The following is a 26,432-nucleotide window of genomic DNA, read 5'->3' on the forward strand; positions in this document are numbered from 1 at the left end:
ATGGTATTTGCGCAGGGCCTCCCAGCAGGCAAAACAAAGGAAAATGCTGCCGCCTTGAACAAAGATATGAAGCTAAGTTTCGTATATCAGGCAACCAAATGAAAGCGGACACAATAATCGCACGATCAGGAGGAGGCGAAGATTACTCCAAGAGATACTGATCCTGGCCTTCGCCGCCCCCAAACACTAAGCCCAGCCACAAACTATCGTATAGAACCTTTGTTAAAGCCCTCTTCCGCTGTTTCTTGATACCACCGAGTTCACTCGCCGCGACTTCAAACACTATATCCGCAGGCAAGCCTACGCTAGAATGACCCTCTGAGGTCTGCTGGATGCTGCTGGAATATCGTGACAATAGCTACTTTCAATGGTCGAGTTGAATGCCGCGTCGATGTGCTGGGAAGATGGCTCCTAACAAACAGGCGAGGCCCTCACCAAAGGTTGGGCGTGGACAGGCGAGGAAGGGCAGGTTGCCCGTCTGGGAATGAGAAAGGCAAAGGTTGGGGTGCGTAGTCCGGTTCCCTTCCGCAGAGAGAAGGCTCACGCCGACGAAATGAGCCGCTTCAGGTCGCCAGAGCTATCATTGAGGAGGGAAAACAAACAGAGCCGGATGGGCAAATGAAGCGATTGCTTAGAGGTTGATGCTAATCTTGGACCACGTGACTTATCAATTATCAGACGCCGCACGGACCATCGAGGTGAAGTACCTGGTGTAGTACCTGAAATTCCGTTTGTAAGAGACAAATGTTTCTCAAGGCAGAGATCTAAACCAAGAGAACAATAGGCGCGTGAGCACATTGTTTCGCGAGATAAATAGACTGTAACGGTTTATTTCCGTTCATCTACTTTGACAGAAAATTCCAGATGCCACCTGCGTTTACTGCTTGAATTAGTAACCGCGTCTCTGCTACTATGCTTGATCACGTGTCCACGCGACTTGGCTCGGTACGTACCCAGGATGAAGGCATCACCAAACAAGGGCAGCGAAGATGAAAGACAGTGCACGGTATCTACAAGTCGCGCTTCTTTCAAGGGTTTTTCATTATACAATGTTATTTTCGCATTGAACCATTGCTAAAAAAAGCTCTCTAAAAAACTGCACATGCAAGCAAATCGAAAGATCATGTCCAGCCCTCTTTGGGGTATCTCAGTATTATCAGCCCTTGCTTATTCCAACCTCCAACGCCCTTGATCCATCCATCCAACTGCCGGCCTCTCTTGGCCATCATGACTGCCATATTCTCATTTTTCGAATTTTTTTTTTTCTTTCTTTCATTTTTCCTTTTCTCTTGTTTTAAGAGAAAGAGGACCCAGCCTCCGCCTGGGCAGCAATCAAAATCGTGACATATTGGCCTCCGAATACCGGCTGCTGCGGCTGCTGCGGCTATTCATTGGGTGCAAAGCCGTGTCGGGGCGCTTTAGTCCAGGAATGATGGGGCTGTCGCTCTGTGCTTCGATATCACGGGCATAGTGGCTGACATAGGGAGGGCTGATGTCTGGCTGCCCGTTCACGAATTGCTCCTTGTCCTTCTTCCAAAACATGGAGGCAATTTTGCTCCTGTACTTTTCGTTTCTGACAGGAGATGACCGGCCATTGGTATCGTAGTCGGGATACTGGCGTTGCGATTGTGCCAGCGAGCCATTCGCGCGAATGTCGCGAGACGTAATGCCCTCCTTTCTATCACACCAGATAAAGGAGCAGACGACGTTGAGAAAGCCGAAGATGAAGGCCAGGATGCCCGCGGCCAGCACCAGCGATGACAGGGCAGAGGACATTTTCAGGTCATGATTAAGCATTCCCAAGATGTTGCAACCGATGATGATCATTCCAAAGCCCAGCCAACTAAGTCCGTGGTGGTCGGACAGGACCGGCCACATGCGCCGTAGGTAAACCTTGATAAATTCTGCAAATGCGAGTTCCGAAACAGCGAGTAAAGAGCAGAAAACGGACACGAAAAAGAGCGTGAAGCATTCGAAGATGAAGTATGGCTTGTTCTTCTCGACGTTGATGATTAGAATCCAGCAGGCGGCGCCGGCAACCAGGAGGGTAATGACGGTGGCCACTCGAAGAGCCTGGAGAACGACCAGTCCAGCGCCTCGGAGGGCTGGTGAGTTCATGAAGCCAGCCATAGTAATCGCTCGTTAAAAAAAAAATAGTGTATTGGAAGGAATGCTATAGACAAATTGTCAGTCGGGGGAGTCGGACGTTCTGCCAGAAATACTCACTATGAAGAGGCTTGAACAGGCTTGAACAGTAGACGCTGCCCTTCAGTGAATGAATGTGGAATGCAAGAGTTCAGGCAATATTCTATGTTCAAGTCGTGTTGATGTTGCCGACAGAACAAGGTCTAGTTGATGCACAGAGAGAGAGAGAATGAGGGAACCAGCCCGGTAGCGATGAGGATGATGGTGACGAGTATGAAGAAAGGAAGGAAGAAAAGGAAAGAATGTAAAGCTACTGGAAAACGATTGGAAAGCAGCTTCAATATCGTTTCACACAAATACCATTGTTAGGAAAGACAATAGGAAAAAAAAATGATGGGCAAAATCCGAAAAGCACGCTGGGAGAAAAGGTGCGGGCAATCTGAGAAGAGGCTCAGCACTTCTTTATTAAGACTACCTACGCACCACGACACAACCGCTTGCCGCCCTCACGAGAGAATCAAAGCACAAACCCCTGCTGCTGAAACAGAGCGCTGCTGGAGAAAAGCAGCGCTGCTCTGACGTGCATCCAACAGATCATGGGGACGCTTCGCAGCAAACAGCCGGCCATGGTCTCATTCACAGCTTCAGCCAAACACTTGCCTGCCTCCAAGGCCAATCGTTCCGCAGAACCACTTCAGCAGGCCAAGGGCCAAAATAGAAAACATTAGCCGCGCCGAGAGCAGCTTGTTTCATCAGCAATCCGGGCCCCGTCAATGGCCGCGCTTGCGCCAGAATCGCAACACCGGTCAAGCTCAAGAGCTCCTGATCAGAGCCGCGATCCCACCTCACCTACATGTATGAAGGCCCTGTCAGAGGTTGTAGCCAAGCCGATGGCCTGCTAATTGTAACATTGCTCCATGATGAGGTAATGCACCGTTTGACGGAGCCCAATGAAGTTGCGGCGGCAAGAGGCCGAGAAACGGGCCCTTAGCTGGGAGTCTTTGGTTCCATCTCAAAGCCGGGATTGTGAGGTGGGTTGATTGGCTGCGGATGCGCGTGTAAGTGTTTCAGCAGGTCTGCAGGTCCTTTGTTGAAGCGCTGCTCTAGGTACGTACCTGCGGCGCAAAATGCTAGCGACCAAAGTGCATTGACCAAGTACCTGTACTTGTCACAACCGTTTTCATCCCGGAGAAGAGCGCGACCCAAAAAAAGATACATGTACAGAGTAACATCAACACACACATTTTCGAGACCCAGGAAAAAAAATTACATATTAAAAATAAGCTTTATCTTATCTTTCTCTTTTCCACTATTGGTTGCAGAATCCAATGTCTCAGAAGCGTGGAGGTGCGCTGGCCACAAACAGCTTTTTGGCACTGTGTTGTTGGCTCGAGATATCATGTAACGGCCGGAACATGAACCGAAGTCGGTAGACCTCCTACATCAAACTACAGGTACCGGCAGGGACTCTTGAAGAATTAATAAGACCCTGCATTGTTCAAAAAGCGTGTAGCTTTAATTTAACATTACCACTCTTCTCATTTAGTCGTAATGAGACCGGATGCACATGTCAACCGATCTTGGTACAATCTCTGCTAATGTTCAGGCGCCTTCGGCAAAGGCTCAAAATCAACTTAGCCGCCAAGGCTGATACCGATTGTCCGGGTCGCAAACAGGGTTCGCGTATCGAATGCGGAAGTACCTGCATATGGCTGCCCTTTATATTGGATGGATATATAACATCGCCAACTCATGTAGCGAGACACGGCAATTGTCGAGGGAGCACAGACTCAAGTACCCCCTCGTAGATTAAAGTATGATGAGTTACAAGGCGGAATCTGTTAGCGGCTTAGATGGAATGCTTACGGGTCCTAGAAGCCATGGCATTCTCCGATTGGCTCTAGGATGACTGCCGCATGTCCACGTCGAAGTTAGACGCGAGCTAAGACCTCTTCTTCGTCCTTCCTCACATCCTCATCTGTATCATTCCTCATCAGTAGCAGTACTACATACACCACTGTCACTACCATGGCCCGCGGGAATCAGCGTGATTTGGCGAGAGCCAAAAATCAGAAGAATGCAGCCAAATCAGTAAGCCAGATTTGCATAGAAGCAGCCGCCAACAGTAAAGGGGAAATAACTAATTGAGTGTCACATCTTTGCAGAAAGGCGGCAATAACATGGACGGCTACCAGCAAGCAAAGGCATCCTTGAGCAATGCCGAGATCATGAGACAGAAGCAAGCCAAAGGTCCGAACCCAACAGAATCCAACTATATCTGCTGCGAATCATGGAACTAATTAAATACAATAGCTGACGCAAAGAGAGCCGAGGAAGAGAATAAAGCATTGCAGGAAAAGAGAGATGCAAAGTCGAAGAAGCAGACTCTGGGAGAGTAAAACTCCTCAATGACGGACGCTACGTACGAATACTCCAATAGTACGGCAAAGGGACGAGGAAACACGGTACGGCGAAATCGGGCGCTGCTTGACATTTTACAACACGGCGCAACTTTGGGACGATTTACGTGAAGAGGGGGGGATATTTTGGCTTAGTGCTACCCAGGTATAGCCATGGATGAGGCGAAATTGATATTTTGTAGCGGTATTGCTATTGCTTTACAACACCTTCAACTTTGGCTCAGCGATTTATTACTTATTATAGCGCTATGGCTTGCTCTCTCAAGGCTAAGTCGCCATTTATACATCATAAGTTACAGGAATTTCTAATTCCAGTGTGAATTTCTGCAGACGTTACGACTATCTGTTTGCTATATCGCCAATGCTGAAATTGATGGATGCTATTAGCCCTAAGGCTGGGAGAAAAGGGGAGTACACGGGAGTACTTAATGTACACCTACTTCATATTACAAGGATTGCACAATGTCCATCTTAATAAGAGAACTCAATCTGATTGAGAATTTATATTGCAGCCTAGTATATCAATATTATCCCACTCTTTTCCCTTTTGTTTTTTTTTGATGTATGCTGGTATTCTCACGTTGGTAGTCTGGCTACCTGTATAAAAGTCACACCTACAGACTAACGGGGCAAGATGTATCCGGAGGTGCTCAGCAAGTATTAAATACGCTTAAAACAACTACATAAACCTCCTATTCCTTTTTGACACAGCCTTCAAATTCCCTCTATCCTGATTTTTGTAAGAAAATACTTCTTTTATTTGTCGACTTCTGCTCCAGGGTAGCCGCTCAACCGCTCAATTTTCGCTGCACCACGTGAAACTTTTCTCAAACTCAAACATTTGACTAAGCCTACCTAGGTAGTTAACAGGTAAGAGGTTATTGGAAATATGCCGTGCTTCTAATTGGCTAAATCGCTATCGCCCCATACAAGCTTAGATAACAGCACAAGGCTGCACCTTTGTTGACGCCACCTTGACTTTTAAGCATCTCAGCCTCGTCGGCCTCTGGCCACTTTGCTCTTTCAACTGTTTACTCATGTTTGGTTAAGCAGCGCAGCGTTCAAAATGGCGATCTCTTGGGATTCGTAAGTTAAACACTGATGAATTAGATGTCATGAGAAAATACTAACCCTGTGAATCATAGCATCCGCGCATTTGTCCTCTTCTTTGGACCGATGCTTCTTCCAAAGGCCATCTCCTATTATCGCAGCGTACGATCAGCCCCCCGACGACATGGCCTTTCCGTGCAACCCGTCCCGCCGACGATTCGTGTAGCCGTCTTTATGCTCTCCTTCTTTGCGTTCATGCTCGTCGTCAAAACGTTACCGGCCGCTTCCCCAGAAAACATATTCATCAAAACGCAAAGCCGACTTCAAATACCGGTCGATGTGCTGTTTAACCGTGTTTCAGCCCTACGATCTGACAATGTCTTCACGGCATGGGATCACGCATTGAGATCCAAGTTTGTCAATCTAGAAAGTCGACTGTTGTATTTCCAATACGGCCCAGAGGTATTGGCTGAGTGCATCTTCTGCAACGCCGACGAACCAAAGAGCTACTTCTACTATGCTCTCCCCTCAATATTGTGGCCACATATTGGCAACTTAATCATCCTCGCCATTGTTACGAGTCCGTCGTTGACGGGAAAGTACGGCTCTCAATGGAGAACACTGGCAACAATCTCTTCCGGCATTCTTGCTGGGCTGGAGCTGTACTTTGTTAGCTCGTACAATTATCAGGCAAACTCGCGGGCGCTTCGGCTTAGCGACTTGGACTTCTTTTACTGGACGATGCGCAGCTACCGTTTCGTCGCTCTTGCAGCCCTGGATGCTGCAATTGCATATGCTTTATACCTTTCATCCACCAATCGTGCGTTTGTGCAGCCTCCATCTCCGGCGGAGCGCATTGAACTTGTCAACCGAGCACTTGTGGTAGCCAGGAGCAAGGTGAATGCGGTTGGTATAGTGAAGAACACAATTATGCGTGACGAAGATTTACGGTCACGCTCTCAAGGGTACTGGCAACACGAGGTCCGGCTCATGGGCGAGGTGATGGAGGAGCGAGAAGTCATTGATGGGGTAAATGACGCCTTGAGCAACAGGATTGATATCCAAAACATAACCAGGGACGCAGAGACATACACTCAAAACGTCCTACGACCGATGCAACAAGAATAGACACTTAGCATAACATAGCATAGCATTTCACAAATATTGCATACCTCTTTCACCTTCACTGCATTCGATGTTTTGTCAATTTCGAAGGTATATTGCGCTGTGAAACATCTATCATTGTCTAATAAAATACATCAGGACCTGGATTCTGGACGCCCTATTGTAACACCTGCAGTTGCTACGCTACTTGTGCTGCCTTTTCTTGACGGGCCTTCGCTGGTTCCCTCTTGTGCACTACGCTCCAGAAAGCCAGCCCAGAGCTCGGCTAGGGATTCCCTGTCTCTTGCAGATGAAGGCTCGGAGAATATGTCGGCACTCAGCGATGGCGAGCTGGGAGTGCGCTGGAAGGGCGAGAGGGGGAGGCGGAGGCTGTTACTTGATCCTCCAGGACGAGCAAGTCCAGCTTGCTCGCGTTGTTCGTCAGTCCAGTTCAGGTACCCGGCCATGACCTGCAAAACCTGGAAACGCTTGGCGTCGCCTCGGTCTAGTGTGAGGAAATGGAGTAGATGATTTGTGACAACTTGTCTGTGTCGGTATATGTTAGCTTGATTTTCTTGTTTTCTTGGAGAAGTGATGGTGCGTACCTATCAACGTTGTCTTCTGGCTTTGTCTTTTTGAGATATCTTAGGGCCTTGGTGAGGTGATCATTTAGCACGATAGCCTCATGCCGCAGCTTTCCGATGAGGAGATTCTTCTCCTTCACCTCCTTTTCAAAGGGAGCGGTGCGCTCGAGTTCCTTGACGAGCTCGGCCTTGGCTTCCTGAGCATCTGTAGCCTTCGCGACAGCCTCTTGCACCAATTTCTTTTGCTCTTGGAGCTGGGCTTCACTTGTCTCAACCAAGTCGCGAAGCTCCTTCTTTCGGGCATCTTGGATCTCCCGTAGAGCATTTTGAAGGTTGTCGATCAATGTCGCCTGGCTATCGCGCTCAGCAGTGGCCGCCTCATACCCTTCTCTTAGCCCGACAACCTCTTCCTCCAGCTCGGCAACTTTGTCTCCAAGATTCTCTTTAATAGAACGCTCTTCCATGGCGATGACTTCCCATTCGCCCATCGCATTGGATGTAGTCTCCATCTCCTCCTTGAGATGCTGGATGGACCTAATGAGCTCTTCCCTCTCCTTCCCCCAATTGTTTGCAGACAAGTTGTTGCGACTTCGGAGTGTCGTAAGCTCCCGCGTGGCATCTTGGAGCTCTTCCCGGACCTTTGCCAAGTTTTCGCTGGACGATTCTGCTGCACTTCGAAGCTCCTCGTTTTGCGCCTCGAGCTCTTCAATGTGTTCCTTTGCTTCCTCTAACTCGGCCTTGTCTCGCTTCAGTCTGTCGCTCAGAGTCTCTTTGATCTTCTCGACTCGCCCAAGTAGCGTCTGGTATTGCTCCTCGGCGGTTTCTCTTGCGGCATTGCTGTCTTCCAGCTCTGCCTGCAGCTGCGATACTTCAGACTGGTGATTTTCTTGAATGCTTTCCAGCTGTTTCCGCAGCTGCTCAACCTCGACCCGGAGAGCCTCTCGCTCCTTACTCATGGCTTCTAATTTGGCCGATGTGTCGGATTCGCCGTCGGGTTGTTGCGCAGGCGGCTCAGTATGCTCGTGGTTCGGCGGTGCTACTGGGTGCCCGTTGGTCTCGCTCTTAGGCTCTTCGGTGCTGTCGACATTACTCGGGATTTCCTAGCAGCGTGATTAGCGCGATTATACAGGAATCGAAGCTTCGGCACAGGCTTACGGCGGTTGTGGGCGTATCTGGTTCGTCATCTAGCTCGTCCTTGTCAAGCCTGGCATCGCCGTTGCTTGTCTGCGCCGGCTCTTTGGTCTTGCTCGCATTCTTCTTTTTCTTGTTGTTCTTCTTCTTCGCCGCTGTCCCATTGCTAGCTTCAGCATACGACATCCCGCCAGCTCTCGTGGAAACCATGACTAACCTGAATTGGACGTTAGGCTGGGCTCCGTGGCCGCCGTCGACGACATGGTAGGCAGGTGTTAAAGAGGTTGCATGCAGCTCGTTGCGATGTCTCTGAGCGACTCCAAGGCTCTTATATGGCGCCCTCGTACGAGAATCTCGGGCGCAAGGGAGAGCCGGATTGCCAAATCAGCGATCGAGCTCCTCTGCGGCGTCGACTCCGATTCGTCTAATTGATGCTTGCGGATACTCGCACAGCAGCGGTTTGGAGTGGCGATGCGGACTCGGCTTGCTGAGAGGGCAATTGAGACAGCGATCCAGGACTAGAGAGACAGGCAAGGGTTCTGAACCCTTCTAGAAGATCTTGACACGCGTCAAAGGAGCGGCTTGCAGAAGACAAGTGTTCCAAGACGGACTATCGTGGGATACGAGGCCCTTGTGCAGATTGTCGTACGTATCCCCATGCCGCATTCGGTCGGCGGGCTTAGTCATCACAAATTTCCTTATCAAGTCCTCCACCGCGGCCTTTTCGATTTTTTTCTTCTTTTCTCTTCATCTTACAATCATCTTCGCCATCACACTATTGAAGGAGATCATACCACTAATGGCTTTTTCACAATCTCGCGCGAAGTAGATAATCTCGCCTTTTATAATCCCGTTGCTTGCTCAATAATCTCACGAGCGCGATGGGTTCGCTTATGTGCGGACATGCAACCAGAACGAAATTTTTTTTGGTGCTTTTTCTTTCACTGATGAAGAATGAATGAGTCGATCAAGATAAAAGTGCACTTGTATTTTATTAGACCACTGCGCCGTAATGAACCTGCCGGGTGTAAAACAAATATATGTATAACAATCGCCAATCAAGAGAGTTAAGCCTTGGTCTTCCTTGTCCTAGGTGTCGTCGACTTGGCAGTCTTGGCCTTGGTTGCCTTCTTGGGCGTCGCAGCCGACTTTGTCTTCGCCGGGGTCGAAGCCTTCTCTGCTGAATCCGCTGCCGCCTCCGTCTCCTCAGTCGGCTTTTCTTCCTCTGGGGCTACCTCCGGAGCAGCCTCAATTGCCTTGGCTTCCTCGCCATTCTCGATCGCTGAGGCGCCGGGTGCTGGGACCTTCTTGAGCTCTGGGGCCTCAAAATCATACCCCAGCTCCTTGAGCTTGGCAGCCTTCTTTGCCCGGTTATCTCGCTCCTTTGCAACCTTGGCTTCCCAGGTCGACTCGGTAAGAGGCTTTTCCAACTGGATGCCGGCCATCTTATTCCATGGCACCTTCTTGAATCTTCTGTTGGCTCCCTTGAACAGGTCGTCGTGTACCTGCTCCTTGGAGAGAATCTTGCATTTCAAAATATGTCCAAACAGCAGATAGTTGTCCATGGTCTTTGAGACAATCTCGGCAGTGCTAGCCTCGGTAAATTCGACAAAGGCAAAGTGCTTGCTGGCACCAGTCTTCTTGTTACGCGAGAGGCGCAGTCGGGAGATGGGGCCGAATTGAGACAGGTATTGCTTCATTTCGTATTCGTAGAAACCATGGGGTATTCGGCCAATGTAGACAACGCCGGGCTCTTCCTTTGAAGCCTTGATCGACTTCTGAACATCCTTCGAGACCTTGGGGATCTTGCCAACGTCCTGGCCGGGCTGGAATTCTTCTTCGTTCACTGCGGCCTCGTCTTCCGGGTCAATGTTGACGGCCAAAACCTGCAGGTTTTCCTCATCATCTTGTCCCTCAGACTCAGAACCTTCGTCCATCTCAATCACATCTTCTTTCTTTTCTTTCTCCTCAGGCTTGGCCTTTGTCGCCTTTGGCGCCTTGGGTGACTTGGTCTTGGATGACTTGGTCTCAACAGCCTCCTTCTTGGTGGATTTCTGCTTTTTCAGTACGACGGGGGAAGCTTGTTCAGCGGCTGTAATGAAACAAATGTCAGCATGAGGCGGACGAAAGCCAATTCCAGTCGGTGGCCATACCCTTTCTCTTGCCCTTGGGGGTCTTGTCAGGCTGTGCGGCGTCACTCGTCTTCGGTGACGCAACTAAATCCAATTAGATAAAGATCATTTATATAGAGTCGTGGCTCTTACCCGCTCTGCTGCGAAGCATTCGCGCCATGATGTAGTCTGTGATTCTTGGTGGTACCTTGAAGGCGATATGGGCGAATCGTCGCAAACTTGCCTCAAAAAAAATTACTGGAAAATTTACGATTCTGCCGTTTTCCTGGGGCGGTGAAGGCGCGATTGGTGGGGGTTCTGTCCACTAACAGCCGCTACGCCACTTTCAGTAACAAGCTCTGTTGATAATCCAGGGCACTTTTATCGATGATTGTCCAGGGTATCCTCTAGATTGTGTCGAAGCAGGATATCAAGAATGATCGAAAAATTAATCGTCGATTCAATGATGTGAATTGCTACCTTACTATTACTATTAATTCACTTAATATTGATATATATAGGAGCTTTAGTTTACTGATTAAGAAGGTTGATGAATAAATTGTATTTCTCGTAGCGCTCAACTAGGTTTAGGTCGCTGCGATTTGGAAGCTCCTTCTTCCCTTCTTCCCTTTCACCTCTCTACCAACCTCAGTATTCACAGCTCGCAATTTCACCACAATGAATATCGACGACTCTGATCCTCACCACGAAGAAGTCTGGGATGACTCTCTCCTTATCGATTCCTGGAATCAGGCTCTGAAGGAGTACAAGGTAAGGCCCTGGCAGGATGAGAGAGGATCATCGCCTTAACTAGAATAGAAATACCACAGCATCCACGCGAAGGGCGGCAGCATCCGAGATTTGGAAGAAGCCGACGCCAGTTCATCCAAGTGCGTCTACTTACCTTACACCAGGCCGGACCATTATCTGCCTTGTTACTAACGCGGATACCAGGGCTGCCGAGACTCTCAAAGTGGATGAATCAGGCAGTCAACCGGCGACCGAGACCGAGAAACATGTCGAAGAACTGCCGGGCAACTATGCTGACGCAGCAATGAATGTATGTTTCAACGCACAGGCTGAGAAAATCCGCCATCCACCATCTGGGAAAATTTTGCCACGGTTTATTGGGAAATTCCAGCTTACCAAACACTGTAGGATTCTGCTGAGCAGCATAGCTCACAACCGGGGCACGGTTTAAACTCCATCCCCAGCGCGTTTCCGTCTCAGGCAATCCTTGGCACAGGTGAGTAACATGAGCAAGGCGATAACCCCTGGTCTTTCACCCGATGTTCCTTGAAGATGCCGCACTGACACTGGGGAAACTTTCCGAGCTACGATTGCCAGTGCGCGATGACAATCTGAAAAAGCTCCTCATGTCATGGTACTACGCTGGCTATTATACCGGCCTATTTGAGGGGCAGCAGCAAGCACAGCAGCAAGCACAACAGCCCTAACCTGACAAGCCTGGCCACGGTGAGCCAAGCTGGGTCCGTCGTTGTCGACTAACTGATCGCGGGGAGAGTGAATGCTGCGCCACAGTTGAATGGTGAAGCCGGGGTGGAAACACTGCGACAGATGGTGTTCCACAGCCCTGCTAGTACGGCAACGGTCGCGATGCTTTGGGCTTTTTGGCGTCTCAGGATGGCGCTGGTGGAAACAACGTGTCAGTGCATTTCCAATTTATCTCAATGCAAGTCGAGCTCTGCCGATTTCAGCCACGCTGCGAACCGATAGTTTCTTATCGGATCATTTGTTTCATGTTGAATAGTGGTCGGAATCTGCATTATGGAGCTCGCGATAAAGCTGCTAGAATTACGCGTTTGTTTGATCTCATCTCGAAGATGGCATTTGCCTTGCGGCGAATCGCTGCGTCTCACCACTGCATGTTTTTTCCCCCTCTGTTTTCTTTCTTCAGTCATGTCCGTTTTGAGGACTGCAAGTCGATTATTAACGCTTCTCGGCTATCAATGTGGGGATCCTGCGGACGCTCCAGGTTCTAGGCTCTCTAGGCCCCAAGCTTTGTCCTTGCCTTCAGGTTTGTAGCGAAGGAGTCTTAAATTGAAGGGAGAATGATCGCTAGGTTGCGTTTCGATAGATCCGGTGAAGGCAACCCAAGTTGGGAAGACCAAGTCGAGATCGCATTGACTCCTGGGATTACGAAAGCGACATGTTATAGATGGGAAATGCGCTACGGTCCATTCCCCGGCCCATCTGGAAGCCGTGTTTCACCTCCACAATAGCGGTTTGAGGTTCCTCGCGACTAGTTTGGCCATGAGCGCTTGACGATTGTTCTGACCTCAACCCCTTATGGCAGACGACTGTGACCAGTTCATGCTATTTCGGGCGTAATTGAAACTTGCGGCCTCCGGTGCTGATCTAGCCGCCAGCTGTGTCTGCTTCTGCATCGACGTTTGCTTCCTGACAGAGGCACGTTTCTAGGCTTACGGAGAGGCGCTAGCCGCATGAAACTAATATTACAATTGATATTGCGCATTACTCAGGCGATACTGAAAAGGAAAATGAATGGTCAACTCATCTTGGTATCTCTCTAAGAAACCTAGAAAAGAGCACGGCAATGCGCAGTGCCGTGCACACTTTATTTGCCGTATCCGGGGGTGCTCTGCATTGCGACTCCACCAGCTTCTCGCTTGCTGAGCATCATACAGGGGCTTAACGTGGCGACCGATAACTAAACGCAGCTGATTCACGGTTAAGAAAATGCTTCAATAGAGCTACATGCGCATCTGCCTCTCGAGAAACATGCAGCTTTCTCGTGGTCCAAGGCTCTAGCCGCTTGACCGGGGTTGGTGACTGGGCCACGCCAAAACATCGCCAAACGCCACCCGAGACAACTCTGTTACAGGTTTCTCCTTGACCCCCTGCAAACCACCAAATGCGCAAAACAGCACGGAGCACCACTGATTCGGATGCATCGAGCCCCGGAATACCACTCTTTAGCTCGGAAACGGGGGGTTCAAGGGTCTGGTTCCATCAGGAAGACATGGCTGGCCTATTCTTGGCCGCATTGCGTCTTGACAGATAAAATGTCTAGCTCTCCCCGAGTCGAGTAAAACATTCTTTCGTTTCTTCATCACTAGTCTCCAATTGTTTCGGCAGTTGCTCTCTTTCCCTCTTTTTTTTCTGTTTCCTTTCCATTCGCTTCACGAGCAGGCCCTCGCCATACCAGCCCTTAAACTTGGTTGATTCAAGTATTTCGACAGCTCTCCTTTTTACGTGTACAAGTCAGATTTTCAATAATTCACCCACACCGTCAAGATGAAGTTTTACTCCTGGTTAGCTTTGGCCTCTGCGCCTCTTGCTATGGCCAACAAGGTCCAGAATGCCTACCCCGACAATGCTGCCCGAGCAGTTGAATTGGAGATGGATGAGCGAAGCATCGCCATTGCCAGCGGCATGGCTGGTCACGGCATCACTGCCAACTCCCTGACTGAGATCATCATCATCTGGGCCAACCCTGGTGGCGGTGCTGCCACCACCACCTATAACCAGAAGGTCACTGTCACCGAGACTGTGACTGTTGGAGGACAGACCACAACCGCCGCCGCCGCCGGTGCTACCCACACCGTCACCGTTGGAGGAGCTGCTGGTCTTGTTTACTCTCCTCCTCAGCTCAACAACATCCCCGTCGGTGACACCGTCATCTTCGAGTTCCAGTCTATGAACCACACCGTTACCCAGTCTGCTTTCGACACTCCTTGCAAGAAGCTCGAGGGTGGTATGGATTCTGGCTTCCAGGCCAACCCCAACAACACCATCTCCCCTGCTCCCCAGGTCGCTATGCAGGTTATGGCCTCTACTCCTCTCTGTAAGTAGTCGGCTGTGAGTATCATGCCAATGAAATGGCTTCTAACAATGCCCAGGGTTCTACTGCCGACAGAAGGGTCACTGCGGTAAGGGCATGGTCTTCTCCATCAACCCTACTGCTGCCAAGACCCAGGCTCAGTTCCAGCAAATGGCTATTGCTCAGAACGGCACCGGTGCTGCTACTCCCATTACTGGTGGTACCAGCTCTGCTGCTCCTGCTCCTCCTCCAGCTCAGTCTTCTGCTGCTGCTGCTCCTCCCCCTGCCGCTCCTCCTGCCGCCCCCCCTGCTAGCGGAGACAACGCTGGTAGCATCACGCCCGGCAAGGGTACTGTTGGTGCTGATGGAAGCTGCTCTTGCTTCGTTCAGTGCTCCCCTGGTAGCTTCCCTGTGAACGCCGCTCAGGGCGTTGGTGCCCACGGTGGCTGGGGTGGTAAGTTTGCTCTACTCTTTCATACATAATACTTGGCACTAATTGAACACCACAGGTGCTCTTCCCATGAACATGGCTGCCATGTCATAAACGCATTAATATGAACACAATTGGAGGGAGACGGTGGCTTGGAGGTGTTTTAAAAAGGATTATTGTAGATCTAACTCATTTCTTCTTACATGTACTCATGAGACTGCCCAAGGGGCCTGACTCTTTTTCTTCACTTTGAAGGTATTGATATCATATGACTGGTTCGTATACATTTTATTTGCAACCTTAATGAATTATTTTCAACGCGTCTGAATGCCCCTGTGAAGTGATTACTGCTGCACCGCTGCACTGCTGCACTGCTGCTCTTGCTACTCTTATTTCTCATAGCGCTCAATGAAGGCAGCAGGCAAAGAAAACAATTTCTATCCGGGTGTCATGGTAAAATGCAAGCTGTTCGGCATAATGTAGTGTATTGATAGGCTCTACTGAATTATCAAGCAAGACCGTAACAGCCTTGTATTCTTCGTGAGAAACAATGTTGTATTATTACCTATTATATCTACCTACACGTATTGGACATACCTATACCTAACACATCTATCTATCCTTACCAGATATTTCTATGTCTACTAAGTCTACTATATGTATATATGATAAGCGCCATTTTAATGCGTTGAAGGGCTTTCGGGCGGGATGAAGCAGCCTTGGGCGGCAATTCAGTCATTTTTGGAAAGCGTGGGCGCCTAATAATCATAGCCACACCACGAGACAAGGATGTAAAAGGATCATATCATCAGGCTACCCCTCTCACGAGCTTCACATATACACACACATTCACAATCCGCATAGTTATGGGCCATGGAGCCTATAGGTCTAGCAGTCGGAGTTATAGGGCTCGCTGGCTTATTTTCGACCTGTCTTGATCTAATTGAGAAGATTGATAACTATAAGCACTTCAAAAATGACGAGCAGGCTTTAGCCGCCCAATTCGTATCCTTCAGGCTCCGCTTCGAGAAATGGGGCAAAGCCTTGGGACTGGATAATCAGACAGCGTTGTCAGAAGACCAGCACGAGGCTCTCGTCGACGCAGAAACATTAGAAACTGTGCGCAAAATAATCGACATCATCCGCGAAATTTTGAGTGATCAAAAACCGCCCCCCTCTCCGAATGCCGCTGTTAATCCGAGCCGCCTTCTAGCTGGGAGCCTGACAGAGCCATTTCGGATAAGTTTGCGACCCAGAAAAGAAAAGCTCTCATGGGCCCTGAAGGGCAAGGAAAAACGAGAGGCTCAAGTAGAGCTGTTTGGGAAATTGATCCAGCACTTACATCACCTTGTGCCCATAGAGTCTATAACTCGGACCACAACTGTGAATACAAATCAGTCAACCAACCCCACTGTCCAAATTGATAATTCTTGGACAACCGAGGTTCGTGATACTCTCCAGAGATTGGAGGGGAAAGCCCACACAGACACGCGCCGGGAATTGCATGCTTGGATAGTGCGACATCCTCCCAACGAAATATACGAAGATGCCATTCAAAAAAGACTTGAAGACACTTGTGAGTGGATTCTGGAGCGATCTGTCTTGGAGGAATGGCTGTCTTTACCGAACGGCCCCGAAGCACCAAGACTCTTGTGGATAAATGGACCTGCTGGGTTTGGTAAGACCATTCTTTGTTCCCGGATAGTCCAGCACCTCCAGCAAACAATCAAGAAGCCAGTGGCAAGTTTTTTTTTCTCTTCCGACTTTGAGAGCCGTGATGATCCGTACGAGGCTATCCGATGGTGGATATCTGAGGTCATAACTCGGAACCAACCTGCGTTTGACCATGTGCGCATCAAGCGGGAGAAACAAGACGAGCCTGCTGCAACACGTACATTCATCTTACAGCTATTTTCGGACATCGTCAACATTGTCCCCGGCTGTGTGTTCGTCATAGATGGGCTTGACGAATGCACATGGCTGAATAAGGGGAATAATCCTGGACGGAGAGATTCAATTGCTAGTTTTCTAGAAAATCTTGACCGGGCAATTGCAAATTCAGCTACCCGGGTTCTGATCGTGAGCAGAGACGAATCTGAGATACGCTCTGGGGTTGAGGATATGAAAAGCACCATCTTCGAGTACAACATACTTCCAGAGGATGTTGATCGCGATACTAGACAATTTGCCAGGAGCATTGTCAACAAGAAGCTGTCGAAAAAGAGCGAGGCGCTTAAACTTGATATCTCTGAGAAAATGGCAATAAAGTGTGGTGGCCAGTTCCTCTGGCTAAAGCTCCAAGAGGACTCCCTGCGCAGCTGGAAGAACCAGAAACAGTTACAAGATGCTATTGACAAAACCCCCTCTGGTCTTGACAATTTATATTACAGAAACTGGGTAAGATTGTCCAGACTCCCGAAGGATGAGAGAAACCGCGCGTTTTCGCTGCTTCGTTGGGTCACTTTTGCCATACGACCATTGACTGTTGCTGAGATTGCTGAGGCAGTGTTGATCAGTTTTGAGAACGAAGAACTACCTATAGACGAGCTTCCCGATTTCATTGATGACGATTACGTCAATAGCGAGATATTAGGAATTGGTGGTTCATTACTCAGCATCCGAAAAAGCTCAGTTGCGCTGGATCCCGGAGTTGACACTATACGGCTTACCCACTTCTCAGTGAAGCAGTATTTCCTTTCTCATGATCCTAACACAGGGGATACTCTACAAGCAAATGAGAAGCTGAGATCCTCTAATGAAAGGACGGAAAACATTACCTTGGCTCAACTTTGTCTTCGGTACATTCATTATGAGGAAATTTGGCAATTTGAACATGATGAAGACTCGGGCCAAGTTCAAGGGTCGTTTAGAGATTACGCAGCAGGCTATTGGCACCGCCATGCTCACAATGGTAGCCCAGAGGATGAGCTGGTGAGCGATCTCATCACTTCTCTATTCGATACAAATGGTACAGTCTGGGAGGCATGGAAAGAATGGTTCGATTGCAGAGAAAAAATGAAAGTGGAAGCCTACCTGGAGACGGTTGATGATGATGATGATGATGAAAAGCAGAAATGGCAGGCTGCCCTCTTCAAGTCAATGCCAAACAACCCTATCTACTATACCTCGAAACTCGATTTAACCTTGATCACTCTGAGATTGATCGATGAATATCGACATCAATTGGATGACAGATCTTACTTTGGGGAGACAGCCATTGCAGCCGCCTGCGAAAATGGCAACGAGGTGATTTCACAGGCTCTAATCGATGCGGGAGCGAATATTAAACTAGCGAGTTATGATGGAGAAACCCCTTTGCACATCGCAGCTAATGAAGGCCACTTAAATCTAGTTATGTTGCTGCTGGAGAATGGAGCAGATTATAATGCCATCAACAAGAGCTCAGCAACGGCTTTGCATTATGCCGCCTATGTAGGCCGTGCTGATATTGCAAAGATTCTTCTTCAATACGGCGCCGATTATCTGGTCCAGAATTTCCATGGCTTGATTCCTTTACATCATGCTGCTGGGCGTGAAAACTTAGACGTAATCCAGCTGCTGATCAGCCAAGATTCTGATCAAAAGAATATGACGGATAGGAATTCACAGACACCATTGCACACTGCGGCTATAAATGGAAAGGCTAAGTCAGTCCAGTTGCTGCTAGACCATGGATATAACATCTCTTCTGTCGATGAAGATGGATGCACGCCATTGATCAGTGCCTCATTTTTTGGCTTCACCGAGGTAGTTCAGATACTTCTTAATTGCGGGAGCGACGTGAATATGCCAGATCCTCGTGGCATTACAGCACTAACCTTTACAGCAAGAAATGGCCATACGAAAACAGCAGAGCTATTATTAGAAAAGGGTGCGGACATGAATCTTCTGGACAGTACTGTAGGATGGACAGCCTTGCAAAATGCAGCTTACTTTGGCTCTGTGGACATAGTTCGCGCTCTACTTCTACACGGAGCCGATATCAACTTCACTAGCAAGGATGGGTATGATGCACTTCTCTCTGCGACTGAAGGTGGGCGTACCGAAGTCATTAAAGTACTCCTAGAGCATGGGGCCAATGTCTCAACTTCACAGCTTAAGAAGACAGGAACTCCTCTAGGCATGGCCATCAGAGAAGGCCATTACGAAGTAGTGGAGCTGCTTCTCAATAATGGTGCGAGTTACAATGCAGTGTTGGAGACTGAATGGCTACCTCTTACTCTGGCTTCTTTTGAAGGCCAAGTCAACATTGCAAAGCTCCTCCTTAGTCTTGGAGCTGGTATAGACGAATCGACGGCAGTTGGGCCGACGCCCCTGCTGGCAGCTATATCAAATGAAAAAGTCGACATGATACAGTTCCTCTTAGAAAAGGGCGCTGACCCATCGATTGCAGACAACAGTGGCAATAATACACTGAGAGACGCCATCTATATAGGCAACGTTGAAATAGTCGAACTGCTGCTCGACAATGGTGTTGACCTTGCCGTCGGAGATGATCAAGGTTGGAAGCCTCTCAATCTAGCCGCACACAATGGCCATGTTGAAATCATCAAACTTCTCCTTGAGAGGGGGTCCAAAACCACTGAGACAGATGCCGACGGTTGGACACCACTGCATGCGGCTGCAGACGGGGGGCATCTCAATGCGCTTGACGTCTTCTTGAACCAAGGGGTCTCGCTGACTGCCCTTGATTGCAGTGGCAGAACGGCCTTACACATAGCTTGTCAAAAAGGCCATCAAAAGATTGTTGAGACGTTACTTGAGCTATACACATCAGACGAAGTTAACCGTCCCGATGGCCATCAACGCACACCCTTGTTCTATGCGGCTATGCGCGGTCACAACTTTGTATTAAACCTTCTTCTTTCAAAGACGACAGAAATCCACATCAAAGATTTTTGTAGTTCCACGGCACTTTTTGCTGCTGTGAGGAACGGTCATGAGGAGGTAGTCGACCAATTATTGACTATTGGAGGGATGTCTCTGGAGTCAACGGACGCCTTTGGAAAGACAGTTCTCTATTGGGCACAAAAGACCGGTAATGTCCATGTTATTGGACTTCTCAATCAATTTGGCGCTCTTCAAACCACGGACAAATCTGGCTCGGTCCTGGAACACAACCACATGCCCTTCAACAGCCGGGTGTATTGGTGTGATATATGTACTAGATGCATACCAATTGGATCAGAGTATTTTCAATGTTCCGACTGTAAAGACTTTCTCGCTTGCTTGGAGTGCGTTAACACGGGATTCAAATGTCTTAAGGGTAAAGAAATGCATCAATGGACAACTGCACCGGAGCAATTGGAATTTTCAAGCGATGAGGAGAGCATCTCAGATGAATAATCATGCTTCAAACCTACTAGATATAGATAGATCTACTGTATTCGATAGATGCACTATGTCATGGAAGGCTGTGTTGCTGCTAATGTTAGTCAGATCATAGTGGTGAACACACGGAAATATTGAGCACTCATAGCTCATGATTGGGTGCCTTGTTTAGTAGTTCTTCCAGATATTGAAGATTCTCTATGCGCATCTCGGTCTCAAAGACCGAAATTTCATGAGCTAACTGTCAGCGTAACACCCAACCGCATGTATCAGGGGTGAGTATATCGGGGTAAAAAAAGGCTCGGATTTACTTTATTGCTATGAGGACATTAATTAGCCTACTTCCCCGCCGAAAGCATGTATGCAGAGGCAACTAATCGTACGATTTCTCGAACCAAGCAGATGATACCTACTACACAGCAATAAAGGTCAAATAGAAGGTTCAACATCTCCAGCGGGCCTATATCCACCGATGTATTCTTGACTAGTTGCTGACGCTCTTTCTAGTTTTCTACTATGGCAAGGTTACTCGGAGAGGAGCCCTGGGATGAAGATTCAATTGACAAGTTATTTAAAAAGTTACTCGCAGAGCAGCCTCGCGATCAAGAGTATTATATCAGCCACTTTTGCATGACTATATATGTTGTTGCAGGTAAAGGCAGCAATCAAGTAGCGTTTCCAGTACGCATATTTTCTTTGGAACAATCACCGGTCATTAAGCAATGGATATTCCATCCGGGCACAATGCCCCTTTCCCACAGAAGTAAACTGTTGGTAGGGATCCTGACAACCAAATAGGACCTACAGCTCATACTAAACAGCCTGGCAACATAGGACAAGAAGTACCGTGGCATTTGGCATTTGAGGCACATGAAACCCATGCAGGATATATACTTCGAAGATCACCACCCCGATGTCGTCAAGGGAGTTCTTTTCTTCCTGCACTACAAAAGCATTTCCGAGGACCTTCCTAACGGTCCTTCATTTTGGGAGCATATATCAAACCCGTGCTATTTTGTGGAGTTCTACTCCTTTGCTTCCTATCTTGAGTATGTCTCTTTTACGAATAATCTCTACTCAACTCTTGTTAATTTGATCCATTCTTATAGAATGGAATGGGCCTGCCAATGTGCTCTCCGCGTTCTGCGTCTAAGAAAACCAGGCAGTGAATCATTCTGGAATATTCTTCAAATGGGACAAATTGCGTTTCTTGTGGATAAGAACGACTTTAGAGACTGGCTATTGTCATATTTTGCAGAATTCAAAGATGAAGTCGCAAACCCTCCTCCAAACACGGATACCACCGAAGTGATCCAAATTCTGTTTCATATTACGACGAGCCTAAATCGGAAGCTAGTGGAAGAGGAAGAGAAGAGTAGAAAGATTCGAAAGGTGCTCGATGGCGTTAGAGATGCCCTTGAAAATGAATGATGCACTGAATTCTTCACAATGTTGAATGGTATATAATAGTCTACAAGTGTCAAAAGAGGGATCGTTATTATTATCGAGGCATAAGCTTCCTCATCTATGCTATCAAGTCATATACTCCTCATCGCGTGGAGGTCTACCACGCTCAGCCGTGTCTTTGGTAATATCTTGCAAATATATGCAAGCTTGATTGCCAGTTCCATTCCATTATGTCCCAATCGTGCAATTATATATACCTACCTAAGTGGATTTCCCCTAATGATACGACGGGCTGGTTGCATTTCCATTCATACAAGCCCCTTCTGTGTACCTTACAGAATAGTGGTTATAAGGAATATTTGCTCTAAGCCAGGTACAAACGGCCATAGGCAGAGGAAAATTCGGGTTCCCGTCAAGCTCTTTGCCAAAATTCGGATTTACTATTTTAAAGACTTGGAGTTCCAAATTTGGAGTTAGAGGGTTCTATTTTCAAGAGTAACTGAACTAACAATTTAGTACACCAGTACTCTGCGCCAACTTAAAGTCTATATAACAAGAACGAATCAACTATTAACAGGTCGAATTGAAGCCAGAAGAATACTGGAGCCGATACCAGAAACAAGGATATGCTTATTTCAAAGGCAGCTTAGTTAAGGCACTGAGAGTACCATGGATTCTGTGTCTTGCAGGTGGCCGGAGGCTGGCAAACTGTGGGACCTGCCCAGCCAATACCTCCACACTGGCCGTAGAGGGTTTGTTTTTGTCCACCGCTGGATGGTGGTGTCGATGATGTCGCTGGCTTTGACGATGATGCCGCTGGCTTTGACGACGATGTTGCTGGCTTTGAGCTTGAACTGCCGGGAGGAGGTGGGCTAGTGTCACTACCAAGAACGGGCGTGGTATCTGTCTCTTGTATTCCGTTGCAGAGACAAGTTCCCCAGTCAGCAACAGCCTGGCCCGGGCAGGCAATAGGCTCAAAATCAACAACCACATTATCTCCAAAGACTTGATTCTCTGCCATGATATCAAAGTGGTAGCTGTAGCCATACTGGTTAGTACCACCAACGTTCGGGCACCACACTGCGTTTCCATTGTTGGGGCACAGGTTTGTAACCATCACGATAATGCTCTGACCAGCAACACCACCTGTACCACAGGTAGAGCAAGGCGCCTCTCCCGTCGAGGTGAGTTTATAGCATTTACCGCAGCCCGCGCCACACCATGACGCACCGGCCGTATCAAAAAAAGCCTGAGAGCCAGCAGCGGTATAGACTCCGTTACCAATACCAAGCTAGAGAAAACATGTCAATAGATTATTGCTTATAGTCTGGATAAGATTAGAGTCTTACCTGCCATGGGAATGCACCAGAGCTTGAGCCGCATCCGCAAGCACCCTCCTGCCCATCGTAGTAGTGCTAGACTTCCGATTAGCCGCGGTTAAGCAGACCTCATTAAACTATACTCACAGTAGTAGTAGCCTTATATGCAGAAGTAGCGCCTATAATGGCAGAGCCGATAAAGAGAGAGGTCCTCATGTTTGCAGTAGTGCTGGATCACAATGTAGAAGAAATGAAATAGAACGCTAAATCTGTAGCAGTTAAGTAACCAAATGTTAACTCAAGGCCGCTCTGTAAGTTTTATAGACAGATGTATTTCGGAAGATTGCTATGGCTGGTTACTATAAGGTCTTTTATAACCATTTGTAAGGGGCAATGCTAGTATGTAAAGGATCATTTGTTTTGCTAGAACGGTTTATTTCTCAGTATACTCGTAATACCCCCTTTATTCTATTTCACTATATCTGTGACCGTGTGGCTCCCCTTTGCCTGATTTCCCGCGCTGGCTAAATCCACCACATCCCCTGTATCTGTACCTGAAAGAGACAAGGGTATGGGGCTGCCGGCACTGAATGGCTGCAAACAGAGAATTTCCAGTGATAAATAAGGCTAGCAGCAAGTGATTAGAGGATATATACAATATTTATTGATTTCCATGATATAATAAGGAAGGCGAGCTCATACATAGTAAATATATATAATATAATGATAATAATAATAATAATACTACTACTATTAATAATAATCAATGATAAACTCTTATCAACTAATAAATAATATCAGCTCACACCTTGTAAGACTACCAGCTCATACCTTGTACATATACTCCGTGGGAATGTTAAAAGAGAGGTGTTAATTAAACAATACCATACTGAAACAGCGCCCGGAGAAATAAGCAGGACACGGCACATAGCGATGCAGGGATATATGTCGCTATGATTGGGCCGGGTATTTCTCAGGTATACCTAGCTGCCCTGGGCCACCGCACATGGGAGTGGGGAGGAGATCGCAGTAGGGCTTAGAGGGTGAGTTTGGCTGGAAAATGGGGGGTTTTGTTTGTGGAGATTCGGAATGGAAATGCCGAAACTGGTTACGCTTGCGAATGAGGAGGCAAATAAGAGAGAAGATTTGGAAGTTGTTGGAAAGTTTGTATTAACAAAGCACTACTCCGTAGATTTAGCCGTCCCAATTCGGGGGCCGGGTTTAGAACTTGCCCAAACAAACTAATACCACGCATTTTCTACATCAACGGAACATCTGATCTTCCAAGCAGAAGAATAAAAACGGCTCAGTTTTGGTTACTCGGTTTGTGGCTAGGTATCTGTAAAATATAAGTTGACCACTGAAACATCATGAGTAATAAAACGGCTGCCCATCTATTATCCCAAAATTTACCGATATTGCGTAGGCGACTCATGGAGAAACAAAGTCTGTATGTTTTCCTGTTTACAAAATCTCACCGGCATTCCACTAAAGCTCCATACTATTGAAAGGATTGTGTGCTGCAATCGAATCAGCAATCCTTATCCTTCCAGGATAAGCTTGAAATCACGAATCATCTTGCATATATATCTCATTGGAGAGAAGGCAGCGTCTACATACCTACAGCAAGCTATCGAATGAAGTCCTTCAACTCAGGCAAAAGCGACTGCCTCACATAGGCAAAACTTAAGGAACCTTGAAGTCTCGCGTGCATACCTCTTTTTGATGTCACGTCTACTTCTAACTCAACCATAACAACTTCTGCCTCGCCATTAATTGTCCCCTCCCACATCCGGCCGCCGAAGCAGTTGCGAAAAGGAAGAAGTGATTATATTTCTTTGGATGGATTATCAACATCTTTATTAATCTCGTATAAATACTCTATACATATAATACCAATGAACTCATAAACTATAGATGTCTGGATTTGAGTACAATATAGACAGTCTCAACGTGTTGTGTTAACACATACGACCATAGGTAGAGGAAAATTGGAGGCCCCGTCAAGATCATATATGGAGTTCAATGTCTGCAATTTTTGGCGCTACAGATATCCAGTTTTAGAGTCCTCTTGTTCCATCTTCAGAGGACATATAAAAATATTAATCATTTATTTTTTTAACCTAGCTCGCAAACGGATCGTCCCCGTAGATGTCGTGGTCGTTGCCCTCACTCAGTGACATCCGCCCTTTGCTGCTCCTCAGCAGCCCCCTGCTCGCATCAACCAGCGGGCTAGTCCACTTCCTCTGGTCGTCCACGTCGATCTTGTACGTCGTGGCACCCAGGCCGGTGGGATGGTAGTTGACAAAGATGCTCTCCCACTTACGGGCAGGGATCTGATAGACTTCATGCATGATGCTGAACAGGCGGCCCTCCTTCGCCTTGCCGCGGCCCATGATGTCGTTGTTCCAGTAACTCCAGGCCTCGCGGTGCACGCCGCCTGGTACGTGGCACCACTTGTACAGCCCCTCGTAGGTGCGGAAGTAGGCCAGGATCATGGCCTCGTTGGCCGTCGCGCGCTCGTTGGCCAGGTAGCTGCAGGCGCCGAGATAGTCGTACTGCTCGCTGTGCTCGTCGGGGTCCTTGATCATGTCTCGAAAGAAGGTGCTGATTTTGCGCATGTGCAGGTGGAAGACGCCGAGCGGGTGGTTGCTGCGGGCGGCGAGCTTGATGACAATGATTGGGTTCTGCGACGGCACCGTGCTGCCGGGGAACTGCGCGCTGACCTTTCCTGGCACGACGCCGGACATATATGGGTTGGCGCGCACGCCGCTCCAGATGAAGAGGCCGTCGATGAGGGAGGTGCTGAGGTAGAAGATGGACGGAATTATGGCGAAGCGTATGGGAAGGACCAGCAAGAGTGCTGATTGCAAGAGAGCGCCGATGGCAATCCAGGTTTGCAGCGGGAAAGCATCACGGATAAACTACAGCATGGATTTTCAGTCTAGATGTTCAGTCTGAGGCATGTGGGAGCAGCATGGCTGGAAGGGAGATGTACGTTGGCTTTGACGGCAGTGAAGAACTGTGACCGGGGCCGTGTTTCGGACGGCGCGAAAATTGGTGTAAAGGCTGCCATGGCGAATACCAGGCTGTAGGATGCTTTTCTTGTTTTCTGCGTTTGGTGGGTGGCTGTGGATGTGCTGCTGTTGAACAGCTAGTCGTCTTGGTGACAGTTATTGCATGCCGGATGAGTTGGAGGCGTGGAGATGATGTTGCTCCTACATGTCTGCGACTTTATACCATTTCATCATTCAAGTTCAAAGATTGCGACGCTTTTGGGAGCGACAGATCGACGCCGGGGAGGGCCGACTGGGTTGACCATTGGATGTAGTCATGTCAGAGCAGAAGCCGTATCATGCCGCAGCTGTAGAATTGTCCTGCGCCTAACGATTCGAGTTCCATGTTGGCGGGTATCTGCTCCCAGTTCATCATGGTCTTTCTTTGGAGTTCTGAGCCCCTGATTGTCTTCGGCGCAGGCGGCGCCGCAGCCGCCGAAGCGAAACCCGTTGCTGCTGACCATGCATCGCACGAACCCTAGTCAAGCACTAATGATGCAGCTAATGCCTTTCTCTGAAGACGCGGATTCCTCGAATTC

General features: G+C 48.2%; 10 protein-coding genes across 10 annotated transcripts; 5 read left to right on the top strand and 5 right to left on the bottom strand.

Annotated features, from left to right (window-relative positions):
* Positions 1-1,332: 1,332 nt before the first annotated feature.
* TRIVIDRAFT_47657 (uncharacterized protein) lies at positions 1,333-2,118 on the bottom strand (the record flags this gene model as incomplete). Its single annotated transcript, XM_014096989.1, has 1 exon — positions 1,333-2,118. One exon carries the CDS (start codon positions 2,116-2,118, stop codon positions 1,333-1,335), a length of 786 nt encoding a protein of 261 aa, XP_013952464.1.
* A 2,055-nt stretch (positions 2,119-4,173) lies between these two features.
* Positions 4,174-4,865, top strand: TRIVIDRAFT_77101 (uncharacterized protein; the record flags this gene model as incomplete). The annotated part of the gene is made up of 3 exons (XM_014096990.1): positions 4,174-4,236; positions 4,311-4,395; positions 4,459-4,865. 3 exons carry the CDS (start codon positions 4,174-4,176, stop codon positions 4,542-4,544), a joined length of 234 nt encoding a protein of 77 aa, XP_013952465.1.
* Positions 4,866-5,631: 766 nt separating this feature from the next.
* TRIVIDRAFT_68297 (uncharacterized protein) lies at positions 5,632-6,743 on the top strand (the record flags this gene model as incomplete). Its single annotated transcript, XM_014096991.1, has 2 exons — positions 5,632-5,651; positions 5,711-6,743. 2 exons carry the CDS (start codon positions 5,632-5,634, stop codon positions 6,741-6,743), a joined length of 1,053 nt encoding a protein of 350 aa, XP_013952466.1.
* A 131-nt stretch (positions 6,744-6,874) lies between these two features.
* On the bottom strand, positions 6,875-8,620 carry TRIVIDRAFT_159025 (uncharacterized protein; the record flags this gene model as incomplete). The annotated part of the gene is made up of 3 exons (XM_014096992.1): positions 6,875-7,265; positions 7,325-8,403; positions 8,459-8,620. The coding sequence occupies 3 exons, from the start codon at positions 8,618-8,620 to the stop codon at positions 6,875-6,877; spliced, it is 1,632 nt and encodes a 543-aa protein (XP_013952467.1).
* Positions 8,621-9,408: 788 nt separating this feature from the next.
* TRIVIDRAFT_213890 (uncharacterized protein) lies at positions 9,409-10,726 on the bottom strand (the record flags this gene model as incomplete). Its single annotated transcript, XM_014096993.1, has 3 exons — positions 9,409-10,526; positions 10,588-10,650; positions 10,699-10,726. 3 exons carry the CDS (start codon positions 10,724-10,726, stop codon positions 9,502-9,504), a joined length of 1,116 nt encoding a protein of 371 aa, XP_013952468.1.
* A 497-nt stretch (positions 10,727-11,223) lies between these two features.
* TRIVIDRAFT_194089 (uncharacterized protein) lies at positions 11,224-12,002 on the top strand (the record flags this gene model as incomplete). Its single annotated transcript, XM_014096994.1, has 4 exons — positions 11,224-11,316; positions 11,365-11,435; positions 11,760-11,791; positions 11,893-12,002. 4 exons carry the CDS (start codon positions 11,224-11,226, stop codon positions 12,000-12,002), a joined length of 306 nt encoding a protein of 101 aa, XP_013952469.1.
* A 1,822-nt stretch (positions 12,003-13,824) lies between these two features.
* TRIVIDRAFT_68301 (uncharacterized protein) lies at positions 13,825-14,894 on the top strand (the record flags this gene model as incomplete). Its single annotated transcript, XM_014096995.1, has 3 exons — positions 13,825-14,374; positions 14,430-14,804; positions 14,860-14,894. The coding sequence occupies 3 exons, from the start codon at positions 13,825-13,827 to the stop codon at positions 14,892-14,894; spliced, it is 960 nt and encodes a 319-aa protein (XP_013952470.1).
* A 1,647-nt stretch (positions 14,895-16,541) lies between these two features.
* TRIVIDRAFT_158727 (uncharacterized protein) lies at positions 16,542-20,126 on the top strand (the record flags this gene model as incomplete). Its single annotated transcript, XM_014096996.1, has 4 exons — positions 16,542-17,822; positions 17,877-18,312; positions 18,709-19,121; positions 19,368-20,126. Coding segments are annotated over 4 exons (2,889 nt in total), but the record flags the coding sequence as incomplete, so codon positions are not given.
* A 2,038-nt stretch (positions 20,127-22,164) lies between these two features.
* Positions 22,165-23,053, bottom strand: TRIVIDRAFT_58412 (glycoside hydrolase family 45 protein; the record flags this gene model as incomplete). Its single annotated transcript, XM_014096997.1, has 4 exons — positions 22,165-22,313; positions 22,374-22,809; positions 22,868-22,933; positions 22,985-23,053. The coding sequence occupies 4 exons, from the start codon at positions 23,051-23,053 to the stop codon at positions 22,165-22,167; spliced, it is 720 nt and encodes a 239-aa protein (XP_013952472.1).
* Positions 23,054-24,960: 1,907 nt separating this feature from the next.
* Positions 24,961-25,913, bottom strand: TRIVIDRAFT_68304 (uncharacterized protein; the record flags this gene model as incomplete). Its single annotated transcript, XM_014096998.1, has 2 exons — positions 24,961-25,761; positions 25,836-25,913. 2 exons carry the CDS (start codon positions 25,911-25,913, stop codon positions 24,961-24,963), a joined length of 879 nt encoding a protein of 292 aa, XP_013952473.1.
* Between the last annotated feature and the right edge of the window lie 519 nt (positions 25,914-26,432).

This window comes from Trichoderma virens, assembly GCF_000170995.1.
Source record: "Trichoderma virens Gv29-8 chromosome Unknown TRIVIscaffold_86, whole genome shotgun sequence".
NCBI lineage: Eukaryota > Fungi > Ascomycota > Sordariomycetes > Hypocreales > Hypocreaceae > Trichoderma > Trichoderma virens.